Here is a 25,412-nt window from a genome sequence, read left to right as displayed (position 1 = left end):
ATATTATCGTTTTCACTCGAATCGATATTAAATTTTAAGACGAAATAGTAATATCTCTTCATTTCGATTATAGTAATAAATGACTATTTTAAGGCATGAGAGATTATTTATTCTCGATTGGAAATAATTAGATATTATCATTTTGCTCTCTTAAAATTATTTTGGGTGTTGTTATTATGAATTAATAATGAACATTATAATGAAATTTTAATATTTCTTTATTTCAATTGGAGTACGAATCAATCGCTTTAAGGTATGAGAGATTGATTCTTCTCGGTAGGAAATAATTAAATATTATCATATTTCGTTCAAAATTTCAAAGAATATTATTTGTAGGGGATCTTAAATTAAATTAGACTCTAACTCAAAAATTTCATTGCAAAGACAACTAATTAATAGACTAGGTACTGATTTAGGGCACTGTGGGGGTGCTAATCCTTCCTCCACACGTAATCGACACCCGAACTCAAATTTTGGTAACGCAGGCCGTGAATTTGTTGTTTTAACTAAAACAAATATTTTTAAAATGATAAATACTTTTTTGGTGCCCAATCACACCCTAATCAAATATTGGTGGCGACTCATCGAACCACGTTTTATCGTTAACCGATCACTAGAATTATCTCGATATGAGACCCCCCATTTTCCCTTTTCGAAAAACCGTTTCGACATCTTCTTAAAAATCTCGAGTTTGAACAACTATGTCCGTAGACTGTGTATATGATCAATGACTAAGAACGATTTTGAACATATACTACCTTCTAAACACCGAAATTATTCAAATATGTATACACACACATACACGCTAAGTATTGAACCTCAACTTTTTCTCATAATTGTAATGTAATGTTTTCACTATTATAAACCTTCAACAAAAATGAAGGTGGAAGTGATATAAGTGGCTTGAACACCTTTGGTTCAACCACACAAGATGTTTACAATACTCACCAACCCTATATATATATTGTTTCTAAAAGGAGGCAACCGATTCTACTTCATCTAATTGCAACCCGATGATACCAATTGTCATAGCCTTGGGTGCACCCAATGAACCCTTTATTTTCTCTGTATGACAGTATGGATGCCCCTCTGTGGTGCACCCTTGTGGGGTACTTGGTACCATAACCCACTAAATAACTCGTGTTCATGGGGTTAGACCCTAGTATGTAATCTACTTGAGATTTGGCAAAACTGAGGATCTCTTCATGATCCACCGTCCCGGAAGGGCATCGGAGGTGTTCGTTTGAGTCGCGGAGGAAGTCGGAGTAGACTGTGAGAAGGAACGCCGCCGTCGACACGTATTGCATGTTGTTCCATTGTCGGGTGTATAAAAGACCTCCCGGAGTACGTTCGATGTTGTCTTTGGTGGCGTTGTTTTTATTGAGACATGAGCATAAGTAGTACTCGGCTTTGGATCGGTATTGCTTCAGAATGTTAGCCTCCTGCTCTTGTTTTGCTTTCTTCAACAACTGCGAAAGAACATTTGAAATATTCGTTATAAACACATTGGAGTTATTTTAGTGTGTATATAAAGTATTCTAAATATTCTATCTATATATGAAAAAAAATACTATTTTTAAAATTAAATATATTTATAAAAAATAAAAAATATTATTTTAGTGGGATCAAGTCCAGTGGATGTAGCTTGTTTTCAGGATGTGCAAGTTTCCACTTTTGAATTTAAATTTTTTTATATCATTACTTATTTTATTGATCTCGTATAATCTATAATTTTATATATATATACGCCATATAAAAATTTTACATTATTAATATTTATATATATATTTAATTTACAAATATTTTTAATGGATGTAGCTTGTTTTCAGGATGTGCAAGTTTCCACTTTTGAATTTAAATTTTTTTATATCATTACTTATTTTATTGATCTCGTATAATCTATAATTTTATATATATATACGCCATATAAAAATTTTACATTATTAATATTTATATATATATTTAATTTACAAATATTTTTAAATCCGTCGGACAAAAAATAGTGTAGTCATTGTGAATATATAAGAGGCCCTACCTTACAAAGCTCAGACAACCCATCACTCCGGGCTCTGCTACTGTGCTCCGTTCATCATCTCTCCTATCTATCTATTATCTATCTCCTCCTCTAATTGTGGAGCACGTACAATTTGCTGCTCTTTTCCCACATGTAAGCCATGTGGCACTAATCTACTATTATTGGTATTCAAATAATTTTAAAACTTGAAATAGAAGTAGGATATAAAAGATATATATTTATTAAAATTTAAAACAAGACACAATTATACTATATAGTTAATTTAAAACAATTATATGAATATAAATAGATGATGGAGAAAAGATATAAAAGAAAGAATAATATGAATGTTCATTTCAGTCAGCTATTTATATTTATCTAATAATTCGCATCCCCTCCTCCTCTCCCTGATTCTGGTACCCTCGTTTAATTTAAGAGAAAACCCAAATCCAAATTTCAACATTGTTTTTAGTTTTTGCATGCGTTTTTAGTGTTTAAAGAAATTATATGATTGTAGATTTTATAATCTTTGTTATATGTGATTACAGCTCTTTGAATCAGTTTTGGTACTAGTGCATGTTTTGTTTTGCTTCAATTCCCTGTTGATCTTTATCTTTTTCCCTCTTCAATTACTGTTGGAGGTTTATAAATCTGTACTTCAATTGCGTATGTGCCTTGTTCATATCTGTTTTAGTTTCAGATCTACGGTGTTTGCTTGTACTTCAGTGAGTTTTTGTTGTGTTTTGGTTTTCAGCTTTGAAAAAAAAATAGTTTCGCTTTATCTCCTTTTTCAAATATTAGATCTTGGTTTGCTTGTTCATTTTGTTTGATTATCGTCACTCACGTGGTCCTTTTGTTCTGTTTGGTTGATTCTCTGTTCCTTTGTTTTTTACTCTGCAATTCCGCAGATCTACTATCTCCGCCTGATCTCTGTTTCTCGGTTTCTTCTTCGCCCATCTCTATTATATCTCCTCACCTACCATTTTCCGGCGAAATCGCCTGTCATTTTCTATCTAAAATTAGCCGGAAGATTCATTTTAGAGACATTTTTGCTCTAGAGAGGTCTGCTCTTTAATATTTTAAAAGCTTATTATTTCGGTGGGGGTTTTATTTTATTTATTTATTTCCTCCTTTGATGTTTTGGCTGAGTTTTCAGATCTGTTATTTTTATTTGGTAGAATGATTTACAGTGTTTCCTTTTTTTTCCATGCTCTGTATTGGCGTAAAGTTAAGTAAGAAAGTGTTAATTTGTCTTAAAATCCTATTAAGTAACTAACTAGGCTTCTTAGTTCCCCTAAATTCTCAAGCATTTTATTGGTGCATCTTCTGTCTTCTTTGGATTCCTTTTTCATAGTCCCTCATAGCTTCGACTATAGATGATTACTTGAGGCCATGTCATTCTTTTAGATCCCATAGGACGTATAGGGGGAGGGCTCGACAGAGTGGTGTCAAGTAAATTATATTTAGAGTTTTTTTTGTTGAATGTAGGTAAATGCTCGGCTGCTGGAGCTGACCGACGCACTTAATAATCGAAAAATAGATTTCACATATATTCAGGAGACTAGGTGGAAAGGGGCTCGTGCCAGAGAGTGTAATGGGTACAAGTTGTGGTATTCAAGCGTAGATAACGTTAGAAATGGGGTAGGTATCTTGGTATCCTCTAGGCTCAAGGAAAATGTAGTTGAAGTTTGTAGATACCGAGATAGGATCATGATGATTAAGGTTATCATAGAAGCGGAAGTGGGGGTCCTTTCAGTGTATGCCCACACGGGCCTAGGGGAGGGGGAGAACGTTGCTTCTGGGATCAGTTAGATGATGTACTTAGGAGCATTCCGGAGACCAAAGAGTTTTCATAGGGGGAGACTTAATGGCCATATAGGTAGTGCAACCGACGGGTATGACAATGTTCATAGGGGTTTCGGTTTGGTAGTAGGAACGAGGAGGGGCGTACGTTGCTTTGCTACTGCACACGATATGTTGGTCACTAACTCCTTCTTTAACAAGAGAGATGTGAACTTGATTACGTTCCATAGCGGGGGACATTGTACCCAAATCGACTACATCCTGGTTCGAAATCGGGATCGATGGGCTTGCATTGACTGTAAGGTGTTCCCTGAAGAGGCATGTGCATCACAACACATATTGTTGTCTTGGTGTTCCGCGTACGCCACGGCAGAACACTCATAGGGGGCTAAACTTGTAAACCTAGGATCCTTTGGAAGAACTTACATGGAGCGACAGCTGATGACTTTAGGAGTAAGGTTTTGTCTAATACAGGTTTTGGAACTACAAACGCAAATAATGCAGATATGTTATGGAAAAAATATGGTAGATTCCTTCAGAGAGGTAGGCAAAAACACCATTGGGTTGTCGACAGGGAAGGTCAAGGAACATAAAGAATCGTGGTGGTGGAACGACGAAGTCCAAACTAAGGTGAAGACAAAGCAAACTTGCTTCAAAGAGTTTCTACAATGCAATGACGACAAAGAAAGATTTAGAGCTAAACAAAGATACAAGGAGGCAAAGCGGGAAACCAAAAAAACAGTGGCTAAAGCAAAGGATAAGGCATACGGGGAAATGTACAAGAGATTAGACACCAACGAAGGACAAAACGACATCTTCAGGCTTGCAAAATCCAGGGAAAATAGGAAAAAAGATCTAGGTAACATTAGGTTTATTAACGACAACAATGGTTTTCTTTTAGTGAAAGATCATGATATTAAGAGGATTTGGGGTAGTTACTTCTTTGGCTTATTTAATGACGGTGGCCATTCCTGTAGAGATATGATCGTTGATGGGCCAGTCGACCATCATACTATGGACAATGACTGCCCTACAAGTAGGATTGGATTTGAGGAAGTCAAAATGGCTCTTAGAAATATGGGGAGGGACAAAGTTGTCGGTCCAGATAAAATCCCTATCACTGTGTGGTTGGCCCTAGGAGAAGAGGGAGTTAAGTGGTTGGCCAATATCTTTAAATATTATTTTAGAGACTGCCAAGATGCCAGAGGAGTGGAGAGAGTCTACGGTGATACAAATCTTTAAGAATAAAGGAGATCCCCAACGTTGTGGCAACTACATAAGTATTAAACTACTAAGCCATACCATGAAGCTATGAGAAATTGTGATAGAGGCTAGGTTGAGACATGTTACTAGGGTTTCGGAAAACCAATTTGGTTTTATGCCAGGTAGGTCTACTACGGAGACAATTCATCTACTTCGACGCCTTATGGAGAAATATTGGGAAAAAAGAGAGATCTTCACATGGCGTTCATTGACCTTGAGAAGGCGTATGATAGCGTTCCACGCGATACGATCTGGAAGACCTTAGAAATGAGACGGATCCCAACTGCTTATATCCGGGCGATTTCGTGATATGTATTGTAGATCTACTACTTACGTCAAGACTACAGTTGGCGACACCAAGGCATTCCCGGTAGAAATCAGACTCCACCAGGGGTCGGCTCTTAGCCCTTACATCTTCGCCTTGATTATGGACGACATCTTTTGTGCGACACCATACGGTGTTCCATGGTGTATGCTTTTCACTGATGACATTGTCTTAGTTGCTGAAACAAAAACTGATCTGAATAGTAGACTGGCTACCTGGAAGTCTGCTTTGGAAGAAAAATGTCTAAGGATCAATATTGAAAAGACATAGTATTTATGTTCAAACTTCAGTGGGACACAATTATACTATATAGTTAATTTAAAACAATTATATGAATATAAATAGATGATGGAGAAAAGATATAAAAGAAAGAATAATATGAATGTTCATTTCAGTCAGCTATTTATATTTATCTAATAATTCGCATCCCCTCCTCCTCTCCCTGATTCTGGTACCCTCGTTTAATTTAAGAGAAAACCCAAATCCAAATTTCAACATTGTTTTTAGTTTTTGCATGCGTTTTTAGTGTTTAAAGAAATTATATGATTGTAGATTTTATAATCTTTGTTATATGCGATTACAGCTCTTTGAATCAGTTTTGGTACTAGTGCATGTTTTGTTTTGCTTCAATTCCCTGTTGATCTTTATCTTTTTCCCTCTTCAATTACTGTTGGAGGTTTATAAATCTATACTTCAATTGCGTATGTGCCTTGTTCATATCTGTTTTAGTTTCAGATCTACGGTGTTTGCTTGTACTTCAGTGAGTTTTTGTTGTGTTTTGGTTTTCAGCTTTGAAAAAAAAATTAGTTTCGCTTTATCTCCTCTTTTTCAAATATGTAGATCTTGGTTTGCTTGTTCATTTTGTTTGATTATCGTCACTCACGTGTGTCCTTTTGTTCTGTTTGGTTGATTCTCTGTTTCCTTTGTTTTTATCTCTGCAATTCCGCAGATCTACTATCTCCGCCCTCTGATCTCTGTTTCTCGGTTTTCTTCTTCCGCCCATCTCTATCTATATCTCCTCACCTACCATTTTCCGGCGAAATCGCCTGTCATTTTCTATCTAAAATTAGCCGGAAGATTCATTTTAGAGACATTTTTGCTCTAGAGAGGTCTGCTCTTTAATATTTTAAAAGCTTATTATTTCGGTGGGGGTTTTATTTTATTTATTTATTTCCTCCTTTGATGTTTTGGCTGAGTTTTCAGATCTGTTATTTTTATTTGGTAGAATGATTTACAATGTTTCCTTTTTTTTCCATGCTCTGTATTGGCCTAAAGTTAAGTAAGAAAGTGTTAATTTGTCTTAAAATCCTATTAAGTAACTAACTAGGCTTCTTAGTTCCCCTAAATTCTCAAGCATTTATTGGTGCATCTTCTGTCTTCTTTGGATTCCTTTTCATAGTCCCTCATAGCTTCGCTATAGATGATTACTTGAGGTCATGTCATTCTTTTAGATCCCATAGGGCGTATAGGGGAGGGCTCGACAGAGTGGTGTCAAGTAAATTATACTTAGAGTTTGTTCGTTGAATGTAGGCACATTAAATGCTAGGCTGCTGGAGCTGACCGACGCACTTAATAATCGAAAAATAGATTTCATATGTATTCAGGAGACTAGGTGGAAAGGGGCTCGTGCCAGAGAGTGTAATGGGTACAAGTTGTGGTATTCAAGCGTAGATAACGTTAGAAATGGGGTAGGTATCTTGGTATCCTCTAGGCTCAAGGAAAATGTAGTTGAAGTTTGTAGATACCGGGATAGGATGATGATTAAGGTTATCATATAAGCGGAAGTGGTGAATGTCCTTTCAGTGTATGCCCACACGTTGGCCTAGGGGAGGGGGAGAAACGTTGCTTCTGGGATCAGTTAGATGATGTACTTAGGAGCATTCCGGAGGACCAAAGAGTTTTCATAGGGGGAGACTTTAATGGCCATATAGGTAGTGCAACCGACGGGTATGACAATATTCATGGGGGTTTCGGTTTTGGTAGTAGGAACGAGAAGGGGCGTACGTTGCTTGAATTTGCTACTGCACACGATATGTTGGTCACTAACTCCTTCTTTAACAAGAGAGATGTGAACTTGATTACGTTCCATAGCGGGGGACATTGTACCCAAATCGACTACATCCTGGTTCGAAATCGGGATCGATGGGCTTGCATTGACTGTAAGGTGTTCCCTGAAGAGGCATGTGCATCACAACACAGATTGTTGGTCTTGGTGTTCCGCGTACGCCACGGGCAGAACACTCATAGGAGGGCTAAACTTGGTAAACCTAGGATCCTTTGGAAGAACTTACATGGAGCGACAGCTGATGACTTTAGGAGTAAGGTTTTGTCTAATACAGGTTTTGGAACTACAAACGCAAATAATGCAGATATGTTATGGAAAAATATGGCAGATTCCTTCAGAGAGGTGGGCAAAAACACCATTGGGTTGTCGACAGGGAAGGTCAAGGAACATAAAGAATCGTGGTGGTGGAACGACGAAGTCCAAACTAAGGTGAAGACAAAGCAAACTTGCTTCAAAGAGTTTCTACAATGCAATGACGACAAAGAAAGATCTAGAGCTAAACAAAGATACAAGGAGGCAAAGCGGGAAACCAAAAAACAGTGGCTAAAGCAAAGGATAAGGCATACGGGGAAATGTACAAGAGATTAGACACCAACGAAGCACAAAACGACATCTTCAGGCTTGCAAAATCCAGGGAAAATAGGAAAAAAGATCTAGGTAACATTAGGTTTATTAAGGACAACAATGGTTTTCTTTTAGTGAAAGATCATGATATTAAGAGGGTTTGGGGTAGTTACTTCTTTGGCTTATTTAATGACAGTGGCCATTCCTGTAGAGATATGATCGTTGATGGGTCAATCGACCATCATACTATGGACAATGACTGCCCTACAAGTAGGATTGGATTTGAGGAAGTCAAAATGGCTCTTAGAAATATGGGGAGGGACAAAGTTGTCGGTCCAGATAAAATCCCTATCACTGTGTGGTTGGCCCTAGGAGAAGAGGGAGTTAAGTGGTTGACCAATATCTTTAATATTATTTTAGAGACTGCCAAGATGCCAGAGGAGTGGAGAGAGTCTACGGTGATACCAATCTTTAAGAATAAAGGAGATCCCCAACGTTGTGGCAACTACATAAGTATTAAACTACTAAGCCATACCATGAAGCTATGAGAAATTGTGATAGAGGCTAGGTTGAGACATGTTACTAGGGTTTCGGAAAACCAATTTGGTTTTATGCCAGGTAGGTCTACTACAGAGGCAATTCATCTACTTCGACGCCTTATGGAGAAATATTGGGAAAAAAGAGAGATCTTCACATGACGTTCATTGACCTTGAGAAGGCGTATGATAGCGTTCCACGCGATACGATCTGGAAGACCTTGGAAACGAGACGGATCCCAACTGCTTATATCCGGGCGATTCGTGATATGTACTGTAGATCTACTACTTACGTCAAGACTACAGTTGGCGACACCAAGGCATTCCCGGTAGAAATCAGACTCCACCAGGGGTCGGCTCTTAGCCCTTACATCTTCGCCTTGATTATGGACGTCATCTTTTGTGCGACACCATACGGTGTTCCATGGTGTATGCTTTTCGCTGATGACATTGTCTTAGTTGCTGAAACAAAAACTGAGCTGAATAGTAGACTGGCTACCTGGAAGTCTGCTTTGGAAGAAAAATGTCTAAGGATCAATATTGAAAAGACATAGTATTTATGTTCAAACTTCAGTGGGAACCAAACCGATGAAGATGTATAAGTATGCATAGAAGGATATGTTCTCCCCTCAAAGGATTGTTTCAAGTATCTAGGGTCTATGATACATAAAGATGGGGGGTGTAGATGATGACGTTACACACTGTATAAAGGCGGGATGGATAAAGTGGAGGGCTGCTACTGGAGTTTTGTGTGACAAGAAGGTGCCTCTAAAACTTAAGGGAAAATTTTATAGAATGACAATAAGACCAGCGCTGCTGTATGGATCAGAATGTTGGGCAATCAAGAAGGATCACGTAAGGAGGATGAAGGCCGCAGAAATGAGAATGCTACGATGGGCATGTGGTAGGACTCTGTGGGACATGACACCAAACTCTGCCATTAGGATGTCATTGGGGGTGGTGCCTGTATCCGAAAAATTGAGGGAGGAAAGACTACGGTAGTTTGGACATGTTCTTAGGCGACAACCGTCGGATGTGGTCAGGAGGGTAGAGTCGATTACAGTCGACGATGCCAGAAGGAGATGATGACCAAGGCAGAAGTGAGAATACTGCTTGAGATCTGATTTGAAGGATTTAGCCCTTACCGAGGACATGACCTCTGATAGGAAAGTTTGGAGACTTAAGATCAGGGTAGCCGAGTAATGCGGGTCTCAGCCACAGGGTGCAACATCTTTGTCTTCTTTTTAATGCATTTTTTAGTAATTTCCATGACTTCTACTTTATATATGTTTCTGTCAATGAAATTTATGAAGGCTTTGAACAAGGGTAGCGGAGTAGTGTTGCCTTAGTTTAAGTGTTAACCCATTTGATTTTATTTCATTCTCGTAGCTTGCTATCGTAGACTACCGTGTGTCATTCTCTTCAGGTTTCCTCTTTTTAACTTTAGCCGGGTCTTAAGTTTTCTGTATATATATACAGAGATTTTTACGCAAGGATTTATTTGCAGGGATTACTTCCCATTACAGACGCGCATATGAAGACTGCATATGAAGACTGTTCAACTATGCATTTATTTATTTATTACATTCATTGCATTTTATCTTTATTTTTAACTTTCTGACTGTCGGATGTCTTTCATGGAAGCTGCTCTCAACCTGGCGTTGGGGGCAGCCTACTACCCTACTTCCCCTTATCTCATTACATATGAGAATAGAGTTTTGTTGTTGTTGTTAGATCATAGGCACATGTGTCGGACATATTCAAACGTGAGGACCGTACCTTAATTAGGGGTTACTCGCTGTGGTGTGGAAACTGGAAAGTGAAACTATTATTGGATGTTTGAATCAAGGCAAAAGCAAAATCCCATGGGGATTTGGGGGTATCGCTCCTCCACTAAATTGAATTGAAAAAGGCCAAAAAGAAAAAGCAAAAACAGTGAAATAGTATATTCATATACTCCTTTCTGTCATATAATAAATTATTACTATCTGTAAATATAAAATAATATTTATTTACTATTTACATTTAGATTTTAAGATATAATAATATTTTTTTAGTTACTAAATGGGCAAAAGTGCCCAAAATAATGATGTGAGAAATTTTAATTCCCAAACTAATATATTCATTTAATTAATTTATGATATAGGGTGTTTTTTTTTATAGGATTTTAATATTTTTCGGCGTCTTTAGAGGTGTTGGATTGTTTTTTGGATCTTTAGGCGAGATTTAGAAAAAAAATTCACGTTTTTACATAAATATCACCTTAACATAAATTAATTACTTGTTAGACACTGTTTAAGAATATTTTACAGATCTAACAAATTTTTAAATACTTTCTATAAAATTATTCCTGCATTAAATTACACAATACAATTATGTCTACCAATTACCACTTGACACTTTTTGATGCGTTTTTGACCCTTTCAAAATCCTATACGTATAGTATATTCTAAGAAAACTTTGAGGGTAAGTAATTTAAAATAAAAATAATTTTATAAAATATTACGGATCATCATCATCATCATCCATCCCACCGACCCAATTGACTGTTCACACCATCCATCCCATCCTATAAATACCCTCACTCTCAACTATTTTCACCACACCAAACCCTCTCAAATTCTCTCAAAAATCAAACATCGTTCAAATTTTATTTATAAGGTATATTTTATTATATTTAATATTTTGTTAGTATTTTATTTTATTATATTTAATATTTTGTTAGTATTTTATTTTATTATTTAGATATTTTTTTACAGTTATAAAATGAAAGCAGTCTGCTACGTTATATTTAATATTTTGTTAGTATTTTATTTAATTATTGTATTTTTTTAATTATTTTATTTAAATATTTTATTTTTTTGCAGTTATAAAATAGAAAGTTGTCTGCTTCGTTTGGATGAAAATCTATATAAGTTAACAAAGACAATGATGTTGGATATCTGTACTGAAGCAACGACATTCTCTTAGTTGAGAGGATTGCTGTGAATGTTTACGGTTTGAGAGCTAATTTATAGCCGAGAGAAAAGTTTAAAAGTCGATAAATACATATATAATTATTCAAGGCACGACCCATGCATCGTGCCTATCTGGTGCGTGTGTCAAAAGGTGTTAGATTGGGAATATTATCTCAAAGGGTGTCTGAAACGTAAATATTTAAAGAAAATGTGATTTTTTGGTAAAATCTCCAAAAATGCAAAAAATTAACTAAAGACGCCGAGTAATTCATGTATGAAAATTTTAGCCCAAAGACGTCGAGATATCCTGAAATTTTTAGGTGATTACTGTAGAAAATACATTAGATCAGAAAATAATGTTAAAAACACGTTAATTTAATAATTAAACACTGCCTGTAACATTATAGGGGCACTTTTGCCTACTAAATGAGTGCCCGTGTAATTTTTGAAATTATTGACGAAATCAATCTGAATTAAATATAATTAAATTAACGAAGAATACAATTTAATTTTTTTTAAAAGCAATCTTATAATTTCGAATAAGTCTAAACCTATAAAATCAAAATCCTATGCAAATGCTAGCCTAAAACCTTTAAGAATTGACATGACCAGATATATTTTATTGGTCCAATTCTGCCATTTGTTCTTCTACTCTTCGGACTTTTCAAATTTAGTCTCTTGGCTTTTAATTCCAATAATTTAGTTCATTTACTTGTCAAACTTAAATTATGAAATTTTGATCATATTCAATTTCTAAAAAGTAATATAACAATTTTTAATATAACATCATTTTATATAACAAAAATAAATAAATAAGTAAATGACCATAAACACCCCCATAGAAAAACAAAAAGGCAAAGGCATGTTATTGCATAAAAATAACAAGAGGTAGAGAGATGACCTTAGATGCCAAGACTTGAAGACCAGCATACTTAACATCCCAGCTGAACTCAGAGATGGCCCAACCGATCCCACCAAAACAATGAGCCTTGCTAATCACATAGTTCAAGTAATCCTCCTTGTCGGTGGCCTCGTACAACCACAACGCTGCCCACAACAGCTCATCCATGAACCCACTCACCGACGCATAGTACCTCTTCACCACCCCCACACTCCCATCGTATTTCCCTCTATGCTTGTCCCCAAACTCAAGCAACTACACCACCAAAACCAACAACAATTTCACCATCATCACATTACATAATGCCATTTTTAATTTATAAGATAAGTAGCTATTAACTAACACACGATATTTGTTTCCTTTACAAGTACCTCTTGGGCATGGTGCAAGAGCAAGTGAGAGTAATGTGGGTTTGTTTTCTTGAACACGATCGAGGCCGCCGCCATTGCCGCTGCCGTCTCGCCTGCAAGATCCGACCCCGGGTTGTTCTCGTCGATCTTGTACGCTCGGCGTGAGGTGGTCATATCCTCTGGTCGTTGCCAGCAGTAATGGTCGGTGTCCCCATCACCTACCTAGTGACAATTGACAACAGCCAACAAACAAACGTTAAGTGTTTGAGATTTATAATTATGAAACTTACTCACTTGAAAGTTTGGGAAATGGAACTACCTCCGCCCACAGTACGTTTGGGCTGGTGTGTGCCTTAATGAAGTAATCCGTCCCCCATTTAATGGCCTCTAAAGCATGCTCTAGTTCGCCGGCATCGGCGATCTGATCTCGGAATTCGATGACACCCCACGACAACATCGTCACTGTGAAAGCCATCGGGAGTCCGAATTTGACATGATCGCCGGCGTCGTAGTATCCTCCAACTAAGTCCACCTACAACAGTAACACAAAAAGCAGCTTTTCAAGTTAGGGAAACCAAAACATTTCAATGAGTTCAGGGAATCAGGGTCATACTCCTTGTTCCAAGCCGTCAGTGAGGCCAGAATGGTCTCGCCAAGTGACGCGTTGGTTGTAAGGTAACCGGCCAGATCTCTGGGATTCGAAGTAGAGGAGGCTCTTCGTTAATGCATCGCCGTAATCAAACGCTTGAGCCGTTGCAAGGGAAACGGTGAAAACAGAGAATAGAAAAAGGTAACAATGGCGGGCAAATCTGGGGATTTGTCGATGATTCTGCTCCTCCATTGTTCCTGTCTCTCTTTAGGGGTTAAGGGAAATATACCAGCAGCGCCTTTCTTTGAAATGTTTCGTTTTATAATACGGGTCGAGCTGAGTGACTCAGTTAGTGATTTTCATGGGCATGTGGGAGATCTCTTTACAATCAAAAGCGTCATTTAAGCAATGGATTGCTGCTATTTTTGTATTTTTGTGGTAGTGTACAAAGTTTGAACCGGAGTGGACTAGATTGGGAGAAACGGAAAACATGGGAAAGTCATTGTAAGTGAGATTTGGTGGAATTTTTGACCTTAACCATATACTTCAATTATTTTTCTTAATCTCACATTCTGTTGGTACTCAAAACCTTTAATAATAATAATAATAATCTTTTTAATTACAAAAACCGTTTGGTACATATTTATAAAGTAATATATATATTTTTGAATGAATTATATAGTAATATAGAATGTTAAAAAGAGAGAGTTGTTTGAATCGTTTAATGTTTTGATCGTTACATAAGATTTACATCTCCGTTCCCTATGAGAGTGAATGACTTGTGAGATTCAGGGGGGGGGCAGTGCTCATAATAAGGGGATTGCAGGGAGTTATGTCGTACATTAATCTTAATATATGGTTAAAAAAATACGTTATTGAAAATATTATTATTATTTTTAATATTTTTGATAAAAAAATACTTAAAATGCTATTTATTTTACTTAAAATATTAATATTTTTTAATATTTTTGATAAAAAAATAATATTTTATGTAGTTCTTTATCGGATATGTTAATAAACCGGTAAAACACCTAATAATAACATTCTCAGTAAATTTTTACTGAAAATATTATAAAAATAATAATATTTCTGATAATATTTTTCTTTAATCGTATATTAGATTGTTGATATCAATAATACTAATAATAAAAGAATGAAGAAAAAAGCTGCCGACGGAGTTTTATGGATATGGAAGCTTCACTCTCTTTGCTCTTTCACTGCCCCAATGTCTTCATTTCGTTTGTCGAAACAGTTTTGAAATGTGTCTCGCTTCGAATAATTTAGTGACTTTTTAATAATAAAATGTAATTCGAAAGAGTCGTCACTAATATTTAATTAGGGTGTGATTAGACACCTAAAAAATATTTGTTAATTTAATAAAAATATATTAATTAAAACAACAAATTTGCAGTTTGCATTACCAAAATTTGAGTTCGAGAGTCGGTTATGTGTGGGGAAGGATTAACACCCCCCACAACGCCCTAAATCGGTACCTAGTTGATTAATTAGTTGCATTTGCAATGAAACTTAAGAATTCGAGTCTAATTTAATTTAAGATCTCATACAAGCAATATTCCGAGAATTTTAGGACTTAACACAATAATATTTAATTATTTCCTATTAAGAATAATCAACCTCTCATGCCTTAATATAGTCGATTCTTACTCTAACCGAAATAAGAAAATATTATAATTACATCATAATGTTCATTATTAATTCAAAATAACAACACAAAAATAATTTTAAGAGAGAAAACGATAATATCTAATTATTTCCAATCGAGAATAAATGACCTCTCATGCCTTAAAGCAATCATTTATTACTCCAATCGAAATGAAGATATATCACTATTTCGTCTTAAAATTCAATATTGATTCGATTTCCAATCGAGAATAAATGACATCTCATGCCTTAAGGCAGTCATTTATCACTCCAATCAAAATGAAGATATATCACTATTCTATCTTAAAAATCAATAATGATACGAGAGAAAAGGGTAATATCTAATCAATCGAGAATAAATGACCTCTTATGCCTTAAAACAGTCATTTATTACTCTAACTGAAGTGAAAAGATATTACTATTTTCAATATTGAGTGTTACTATTTTGAAATCCCATTAGAAAACACATGCAACAATAAAACGAATTAAAAGCATACATCAAACAATTACAATTAATTAATTATTTTACCAATATTTAATGAGACTAAGAATGTTCAATTATTTAAATAAATTGAGACGGGAACTTAGATTCGATCTAACAGTCTTTTCTCGATGAACTTAATTAAGAGAACATGATCTTTTTCCCAATCCACTAATTTTAAAATGGATTTCATTTAATTCGTGTCACTTAATGTGATAGACTTTCATTTTAAAACTATCGAAAATAATTTTCTTATACGTTAAGACAACCACTTTACTACAATATTAAAATGAACGAATATTACCCTTAGTCAAATTATTTTGATTCGAGTCGAGAAATGCTTATGAGGTTATCATGCAAAAATAATTAATGACTAAAATGAAATAACATGAAAAATTAAAATAAAACAACATGCAAATAGGACTAAAACATAAACAAACAAATCATCATGTTAAAAATTAAAACAAAATAAAGTGCAAAAGTGACTAAAATGAACATTTTTAATATTAAGTGCTAAAATTACAAAGGATAAAATAAATAAAATATGGGGATCAAATTAAAATAAAATAAAATTTCATGGCTAAATTAAATTAAATAAAAAAATAGAGTATAGTTTGAAATATAAACATGTTGAAACTATAGGGACCATTTAATAATTATTCCTTTTTAGCCTAAGACATGATTTTAAAGAAAAATGGGTAAATTACCTAATCAGTCCAGAAAAACTTTAAAATAAAATTAAACAATCACTACACATGACCAAAATGTAAAAACATGCTAAACATAGAGGGACTAAAAAGTAAATAACCCTAAATATATAAATGCATAAAAATGGGTAAACTGTAGAATCAATCCCTACAGGTGACTAAAATACAAAAATACGACTAAACTAAGGGGACTAAACAATAAATAACCCTAAAATTATAAAGCATGCATAAAAATAGGTAAATAGTAGATTCAGTCCTTACATGTGACCATTTTGTAAAAACGCGCGAGAGTTAGGGGGACTTAAGCGCGATTTTCCCTTAAAGTTACATTATAAATACCATTTTATCCTTTTTTTCATTTCAGCAGAAAAAAGAAGAAGTTTAAATCCTCTTCCATCTTTTTTCTCTTCCCTCAGTCGACCCACTGTCAGTCGCCCTAAAACAAGTCCGGCCGCTATCCAGCCACCGTTCCAACTGCCACACATGGCAGTTGGAACACCTAAACCTACCTCAAAATGCACCTCTCACTCCGATCTACCCTCATAGACATAGATCCCTAAAAACCCCTAAACAACACAAAAGACCCATCGACCTTTCGGTTCTCTCACACTCCAGTCGTCGCAAAAACGAACCAGCCCCCGATTCGACTCCCCTCTAAGGTATGGATCTACTATTCTCTCTTTGTTTCTGTTTTATTTCATAAATGCTTGGTTTTTATATTCTATTTTTTCTCCTTTTTTTTCGAAATTGAAAAATACAAGAAAAAATTATACCTTGAACTTTTCTGTTTTTTTTGTTTTTTTTTGCTTTATGGAAAAACGAAAATGGAGGAACCCTTGTTCTTATAACATATTTTAGGTTTTATAACCCCTATTTTACAGATTTGCCATCATTAAAAAACAGAAATGATTACAAGCTTGCGTGTTTGGTCTTTTGCTTACTGATTTGGTTGATTTGATGTGGGAGGGGATTGATGGGTGATTGGTAGATGCGACGGTGGCAGCAGGACTGTTGTGGTTGGTAGAAATAATGGTGGTAGTAGGACTGTTGTGGTTGGTAAGCGACGACGGCTACTGATGATTGAAACCCTAGAGTTTTAAACCCCTAGTTAGGCTTGGGCCTACTGTTGGGCTCACCATTTGGGTCGGGTGTTGTTATATCTGGGTCAGTTTTACTTAAAAACTTTGTTTGGCCAGATTGGGCCTGTTGTAATGGGTTCTGCATAAATTAATAAAAGTAATATTTTAAATACTACTACTAATAATAATAATAATAATAAAACTAATAGTGGGATGAAAACGAGTGTCGACAGTTGCCCCTATTTGCTCATTCTTGTGTTAACAAGCATAGGGCAAAGACGAAGAGACAGTGAGTTTCACCCAGTAAAATCTGTACTTGGTGATCTGATATTGTCTCAAATGAGATAAAAAATGAACATCTCAAGTGAGATCTTTAAAGATGGAGTCTAAAAAGAGATATTCTCAACTACTTCTTCAGGGTAGATCAGATCTGGAAACGTTGATTCGTTCCACTGTTCTTCAGGGAAAATTGAATCGAGGCAGACTTATTTCACTGCTACTCAGGGAAGATTAAATCTGGAAAGAGGGGATTTGTTCCACTATTTCTTTAGGTAAAATCAGATCTGGAGACGTTGATTCGTTCCACTGTTCTTCAGGGAAAATTGAATCGTGGCAGATTTGTTTCACTGCTACTCAAGGAAGATTAAATCTGGAAAGAGGGGATCTGTTCCACTGTTTCTTCAGGTAAAATCAGATCTGGAGACGTTGATTTATTCCAATATTCTTCAGGGAAGATTAAATCAAGGCAGACTTGTTCCACTACTACTCAGGGAATATCAAATATGGAAAGAGCGGGATCTATTTCGTTGCTTCTTCAGGGAAAATCAGATCTGGAGACATTGATTCATTCCACTGTTCCTCAGGGAAGATTGAATCGAGTTCGATTTGCTTCTCTTGTCTTCAAGAATATCAAATCTAAAAATTAAACATTAACCCTTGTTAGTGTGTCTTTGAGAATTTGAAAACATCATATCTGAAAGTCTTAGAATGATAATCTTTGGAAAATGATTTATCTTGTTGGAGCTTGTCTCGCAGTCACCAAACATGTGAATCTGAATTGGTTACTTTTATATTGGGTCTCTACATCTCCAACCTTTCCTTTTAGAAAACATGTAAGAACTCAATTGCATTTATCATCAACATGCATTTTATGAATGTCATGATCATATTGATGGCTAAAATGTGTACAATTATGCTATTTTAGGGTATTTTATTTTTCCAATTAGCACTCTCTTTTGTCAACTGCCTTGTAATTTAGTCAAATCTTGGGTATGAAAATCAACAACAACTCATCCTAACTGATAATTCTGATTAGACACTCTTTGGTCGCTCATGACTATGACCAACTATTTGGTGAGCGACAAACATCTTGGATTACCCCTACCTGCTGAGCTTTTACGTGTATCCCAAGGTTTTAACTTTATGTAGCTCATCATCAAGTAAGCCTCTTGCTAAAGCCATTTTTTAGCTTCAGAACACCTGTATTTTTCTGAAACTTTTTGTACGACAATACAAAATGATCTCATGTTTCCCAAGTTAATCTACATGTTTTTATTTTCAAATTTGGATGCTTGCAACATGATTTTAACAAGAAAAATACCTCTTTTTATTTATATAAATAAAACGTTTTTGGGTAAATACATGGCAAACTTTTAACTAGAATAATCAAAAGAAAATAATTAAGTATCCTCAGATATCAATAGTATGAATGCTTTTGAACTGATATGCCACAGAATGACTCGAGTAAAGCTTTTGTTAAAGGGATATTGAGAATTGTGACAATGCGCAAGGGTTTGAAGTCCCCCTGTACTATCAAGTTTCCCGAATGTTGGATGCCGTAAACCAGTATTTGAATCTTATGTACTCTTCATTTATTTTCTAGTTATCCAAGCCTTTTCAACCTCTCGTCCTAACCCTTACCACCATTTGATGTCACTATTCAAGTCTTCAAAACTAATTCAAAACCTCAATCATGCATGGATTTTGAATTTGAACAAACCTCAAGTCTCCCTTTATGAGTTTTCAACTTTAGACCTCCTCTGGTTTCAAGAATCCCTTTACAAGTTTTCATCTTGAATCCCTTTTTATTTATTCTCTTTCATTTTTCTCTTTTTTTATTCATTTTCTTTTTTCATTTTTTCATTTTATTTCTTTATGCGAAGTATTTCTTGACAGCGTTAGAATTCAAAAGATTAGGTAACTCTGGTCCATCCATCTCGGTAAGGATCAAATGTCCTCTGGTAAAGGCCTTATTCACAACATAAGGTCCCTCCCAATTTGGCATCCATTTACCTCTAAAGTCTTTCTGAATTGACATAATCTTTTTAAGTACCAGATCTCCTTCCTAAACTCTCGTGGATGAACCTTCTTATCATGTGCCCTCATCATACATTTCTAGTACATTTGCCAATGACAAATAGCTTTTAATCATTTCTCCTCAATCAGATTCAGCTGGTCATACCTAGCTTGTACCCATTCTACTTCATTTAATTTAATCTCTAACAATACTCGAAGTGATGGAATTTCTACCTCGATGGGTAACACAACTTCCATCCCATAGGTTAAAGAAAAAGGAGTTTCCCCAATTGATGTCCATACTGAAGTTCGATAGGCAAACAAAGTAAATGGTAACTTTTCATACCAATGTTTATAAGTCTCATTCATTTTCTCTATGAGCCTTTTGATGTTCTTATTGTCTGCCTCTAGTGCCCCATTTATCTTCGGGCGATAAGCGGTGGAATTATGATGTTTTATTTGGAACTGCTTACATTGGTTCCATCATCTTATTATTTAAATTCAAGGTATTGCGATGATGATTCTTTCCTGTAACCTATATCGACGAATAATCTCTTTCTTTAAGAACTTGTAAACTGTTGACTGAGTGACATTTGCATAGGAAGTCGTTTCTACCTATTTGGTGAAGTAGTCTATTGCCACTAAGATAAAAAGATAACCATTTGAAGCTTTGAGAAAAAATTGTCCAATGAAATCCATGCTCCACATAGAGAATGGCCATGGAGCAATCATCACATGTAATGGATGAGGAGGGTTATGGAGCTTCTGGCACTTGTGACATTTTCTGGCATAATTGATACAATCGGTTTCCATGGTTGACCAATAATACCCAAATCTCATTAGCCATTGCATGTCCATTAGCATGGGTACCACATACTCCCTCATTCACTTTTTCAATGATTGTTTTGGCTTCTTTGACATCCACACACCTCAACAAAGCCTGATCATGACTTTTCTTGTACAAGATCTAGCTATCAAGCACATACCCTGTAGCCATTATTTGAATAGTTCATTTGTTATTTTCAGATGCCTGTTCAGGATAACTTTGATATCTGGTGTATTGTAAGACATCATAATACCAGGGATTTCCATCTTCTTCCTCTTCTATGCTATAGTAGTGGGCATAATACTCATAAGCTTGCATCTCAATGGGCATCATATTTGAATGTTTATTTACTTCAAAGGTTGCTACCAAAGTGGCTAGATTATCCGCCATTTGATTCTTTTCCATGGGGAGGTAATGTAATGCCACTTCTTCGAACTCTTTGATAAGCTCTAGGACTAACTTACTATATTTCACCAACTTGGGATCTTTCATTTCCCATTCACCTATAAATTGATAAATCACCAGGGCTGAATCCCCATATACTCTGAGTATTTTTACTCTACGCTTAATGGCTCTCACTTAATATCCTCCCCGGCTAGCCTTGCTCTCTTAATTTCCTGACTTTTCTAAATACTTTTCAGTTTCTCTTTCAAGGTTGGGTAATATCCTAGGCCAAATCAGTTTCTCTTGATGGTGGGGAAAACTGGATTAATAGATCCCTATAGGTGGCTCTCTAGCTCTTTTTCAGCCTTGGCTCCCTTTCCCAGAGTCATCTTTAGTTCCATTCTGGTATAGTTGGACAACCTAGGCTTTGATATCTTTTTCCCCTCAGCCACAAAAATGGCATTAACAAATTCCAGGGATCTGAAGGAGCACTCAATGACTTCTTCCTCCACTTCAACATATGGACCGGTAGTAGATACAAAATCAATGATGTATTCTTAACATTAATGCATACTAGTTTTTCCTTAATTAAGAACTTGAGTTTTTGATGTAGTGTGGATGGCACGACCCCTGCGTGGTGGATCCAAGTCCTTCCCAATAAGAAATTATAGGTCGACATGATGTCCATGACAAGAAACTCAACCTCGTAAGTTGATGGGCCTATGGTCAACGAGATATCGATCTTCTATAGCACCTCTCTGTTTGTTCCGTCAAAAGCTCGAACAATGCTCTGGCAATTCCTCATGTGTGTACTGTCGATCGGTAACTTCTTCAGTGTCACTAATGGCATTACATTTTGTGCAGAGTCGTTGTTAACTAACACTTGGTATTACACATGCTCCTTGCACATGATGGTAATATGCATGGCTTTGGGATTGCCAACCATCCCGGATGGGATCTCATCATCGAAGAAGAGATGAAATTATCAGCTTGGATATTCACAATCAGTCGATCTATCTTTTCCACATAACATCCTTAGGCACGAAAGTCTGATTCATGATTTTCAGCAAAGCATTCCGTTGTACCTTAGAGCTTAGTAAAAGAGCAAGGATCGAAATGCGAGAAGATATCTTGTGTAGCTGTTCGACGATGCTATACTCACTATGCTTTAAAATTTCAGGAACTCCACAACCTCGTTTTCTATTACATGCTCATTAATAACTGACTCATCATCTTTTAGCAATATTTCAACTTTCTTCCCTTTATCGACAGTAGTTCTAATCTCAGATTCATTGGTCTGATTGGGAGAATAACATCTCTTACTTCTAGTGAAATGGCCTACCTCATCCACTTCATAATTGGTGATCTACGAAATACCCACGTTGTCCATCTGACATTCGTATCTCCATGGAACTTGTTTATTGTTCTTATTAGGAAATAAAGATGGGGTGTGATTTTAAGAGTTGCTCTCTCTGCCACACGAACTTTTTGTGTGATGACTAGAGGACAGTTGTAATTGTAAACTCCCTTAGACGTACCCTCGGATGCACAAATCTTTGTTTCTTACTCTTCAACAACTTCTTGGTAAAATTCCATCTCCTTGTCATCCATTATTCTTTGCACCAAAGTTCGAAACTCAGGATAATCTTGTATGGTATGATCCTCACAATTATGACATTGGCATGTATGCTAACTTTTGTCAACGTTAGAGGCCAACAAGTCTGCCTTGATCATCTGCCCCCATACCCACTGCATGGGTGACTTCACCTCATTCACCTTGGTTAAAATATTCTTTCATCTTTACTTGACAATCGCATTGACCATGTACCTACATGGTTCGACAGTGTGTTCTGAGCCACGTTTGGTTGCTCATTGTCACCAAAGTTGATGACGTTTCTTTACCTTAATCTTTGGATAATCTTTTTAAAGGTAATGCAATTCTCTATTGAATGTCCTAAAGCCCCCGCATGATATTTGCATTGGGCATTAGCGTCATACCATATAGGGTAGGGAGGCTGCATCATTGATGTGTGGTAAGGTGACACCACATACATATCATATAGAATTTGAAACAAATCTTTGTAGGACATGAGGATTGGGTCAAATTGAAGCCTTCCCCTCTCATGTCTTGGTTCTCTTATCCCTTGTCTGGTAGAGTTATATATGGATGACCTTGTGGGTTGAGGTTGAGACACAATAATGTTATTAAAGTAATACTTTCTCACATTACTAACCTTATTATCCTTTCTTTTTACTGGCGGTTTCCTGCTAGATTCTCCTCCGTTAAACCTCCTGCTCTTGATTTCTATTTCGATCAACTCTTCTACTATGACTACATTAGGGAAGCTCTTGGATGATTTTCCTATGAGATCTCCAATGAACGGAGCTCTTAGAGTGTTTACAAAGAGCATGTTGGTTTCCTCTTCTTCGAGTGGCAGATGAACTTGCACTGCCACGTCTTTCCACCTCTGAGCATATTGTCTGAAGCTTCGTTAAATTTCTTCTCCATGCTCTGCAACATGATCCGATTAGGCCTTACATCCTTCATGTGTTTATACTGCTCTAGGAAAGCTTTAGCCAAATCCTTCCAAGATTTAATTTGAGCCCCGCTCAACTGATTGTACTAACAGATGGCTGATCCTACCAAGCTCTCCTAAAAGCAGTGGATTAACAGTTGATCATCCCCCACATATTTAGTTATTTTTCTATAGAACATAGTGATGTGTGCAAAGGGATATCTTGTTGTTAGGACTGTCGGGGCACCCCACGGCACAGCAGAAATAAAAACACAATGGTCTCACCAGTAATCGAAGCACGTAAAACCGAAATCGAGAGGAAATGATGCGAATACTTACAATGGGTTCCTTGAAAAACAGCAGTGATTATTGGTGATCAAGAATGGTTTGAATCGTAAGCCTCCACGAAAACACGTCTCGGCCTCTACTTAGTTCACCCGGTTGAGAGCAAAATTTTCTTTTCCCAAAATCAATTTTGAGAAAAAACGGCTGAAGTCAAAATGGATGCTAAATCTTACCTCACTTAAATATATCAGTTACCCTAACCTCTTAGGTATTTTAATTTATTTTGAATTAATAAAAATCTTATTTAATTAATTCAAATTAAATATACATTAAAGACTTATAATCTAAATTACAATCTTTAATTTTTATTTAAAATCTTATTTAATTATTCTGAATTAAATATCAATTAAAAGAGTTGTAATCAAAATTACATTATTTTAATGTTTACTTACTATATTCGGGATAATTAAAATCATATGTATATCAAATATACATATATTAACTCTAGATATATTTAGTAACATACAACAAATTGTACATCTTTGCTCATTTCAATTATAGGGTGTGACCCTGTAGATTCTTGTAACATTAGTAGTAATTATTAGAACAATTCTAATATTATACATAATGAATGACATCTAACAATATATCATTGTCACCTAAGTTTCAAGAAATTATGATTCGACATATATTCTTCATGATTAACTCTTTTATGTATTACATCATTTTGTCCTTTATATCTAGAATATGCACAAGTCTTGGAATAGTCACACTTGTATATTCCATCTATTGTTTCTTGATATCTAGAGTAAACTATAATTAACGAATAATTTGTGATATCTCATATCAACTTATTCGAGCATAGCCATGCATTTCTAGTCTCACTCAATCAAGTGGCCTGTGATATGTTTCCTATTATGTAGAAATGACAAATTCTATCTTAATCATACACACCCTACTTCATATATTGAGATATATTCAATAACAATCTTTATAGTGCAACCAGTTATGGAGCATGTTTAACTGTATCAAAACATACAACAATATATGTTGGGATGACATTGATCTCAAGTATGGGGATCAAATATATAGTCATCACTACGAGCAATGCTATGACCGTTACATAATAATCCAAGCCATATGCTCAAGATGGGTCAATCCAATACATTGTTCTCTAACAATATATTCATGTATCAATTCTCACATATCTATGTCAATGACAACTCGTTGTCATCAATCAATAACATGTTAGTCTTAAGCGTATTATTATTGTCTATGCCCATAATAATACTTGACTATGGATCATTTAATAATGTTATTATATGGACTTTATTATCTTTTAGTTTACGTTAAACACAGACATATAACTGAAAATAATAGTGGCAATGTCTTTATTCAATAAAATCAGTAAATAAATGTATTATTATAATCATCATATGATTGATATTTGGGGATACTCTAACACTTGTGCCATCAAATTTTTCAAAATTTGAAATTTTAAACTTGAGTGGCAGAACTAAATCAAGAACCAAACTTAGCTCCTTGCCATCGATCTCATACATGATAGTGTCTTCTTTCATAGCTCTGATTTCACTTTCCAGTTATTTCCATTTGAATTATTTCTTCTACTATTTTTGGACATCATCGTCGAAATCTGGGACATCTTCAATTGGGTGCGGGTTTACAGAGGTGCCAGGTAGGTTTATGTGTATTCTTCCTGGCTGAGTAGTCCCTGCTTGTTGTGCTCTAACATGAGGTGGTGTAAAGCCATAAGGATATAAGGGTTCTTCAGAGGAACCAACATTGGGAG

At 35.7% G+C, this 25,412-nt stretch overlaps 2 protein-coding genes across 2 annotated transcripts; both read right to left on the bottom strand.

Annotated features, from left to right (window-relative positions):
- Positions 1-995: 995 nt before the first annotated feature.
- Positions 996-13,705, bottom strand: LOC120171123 (endoglucanase 11-like). The gene is made up of 5 exons (XM_039178911.1): positions 13,392-13,705; positions 13,098-13,310; positions 12,800-13,000; positions 12,429-12,683; positions 996-1,469 (listed from the first exon to the last, which is right to left on the bottom strand). The coding sequence occupies exons 1-5, from the start codon at positions 13,617-13,619 to the stop codon at positions 996-998; spliced, it is 1,371 nt and encodes a 456-aa protein (XP_039034842.1). The 5' UTR covers positions 13,620-13,705.
- A 6,895-nt stretch (positions 13,706-20,600) lies between these two features.
- Positions 20,601-20,909, bottom strand: LOC120171122. Its single transcript, XM_039178910.1, has one exon. It carries the CDS (start codon positions 20,907-20,909, stop codon positions 20,601-20,603), a length of 309 nt encoding a protein of 102 aa, XP_039034841.1.
- Between the last annotated feature and the right edge of the window lie 4,503 nt (positions 20,910-25,412).

The sequence above is a fragment of the Hibiscus syriacus genome, unplaced genomic scaffold (assembly GCF_006381635.1).
Source record: "Hibiscus syriacus cultivar Baekdansim isolate YM2019G1 unplaced genomic scaffold, ASM638163v2 tig00111812_pilon, whole genome shotgun sequence".
Classification (NCBI taxonomy): domain Eukaryota; kingdom Viridiplantae; phylum Streptophyta; class Magnoliopsida; order Malvales; family Malvaceae; genus Hibiscus; species Hibiscus syriacus.
The sequence above is the reverse complement of the archived record's forward strand: the minus strand, read 5'-3'. Positions and strand labels throughout refer to the sequence as shown.

What these genes read in the sequence shown, in the direction of transcription:
- LOC120171123 (XM_039178911.1), bottom strand. Translation starts at nt 13,619, where the DNA reads ATGGAGGAGCAGAATCATCGACAAATCCCCAGATTTGCCCGCCATTGT. An exon ending in CAAACGTACTGTGGGCGGAG is followed by an intron (nt 13,001 to 13,097) that starts GTAGTTCCATTT and finishes AATTGTCACTAG; the next exon opens with GTAGGTGATGGGGACACCGA. An exon ending in TTCAAGTCTTGGCATCTAAG is followed by an intron (nt 1,470 to 12,428) that starts GTCATCTCTCTA and finishes GTTCTTTCGCAG; the next exon opens with TTGTTGAAGAAAGCAAAACA.
- LOC120171122 (XM_039178910.1), bottom strand. Translation starts at nt 20,909, where the DNA reads ATGAAAGATCCCAAGTTGGTGAAATATAGTAAGTTAGTCCTAGAGCTT.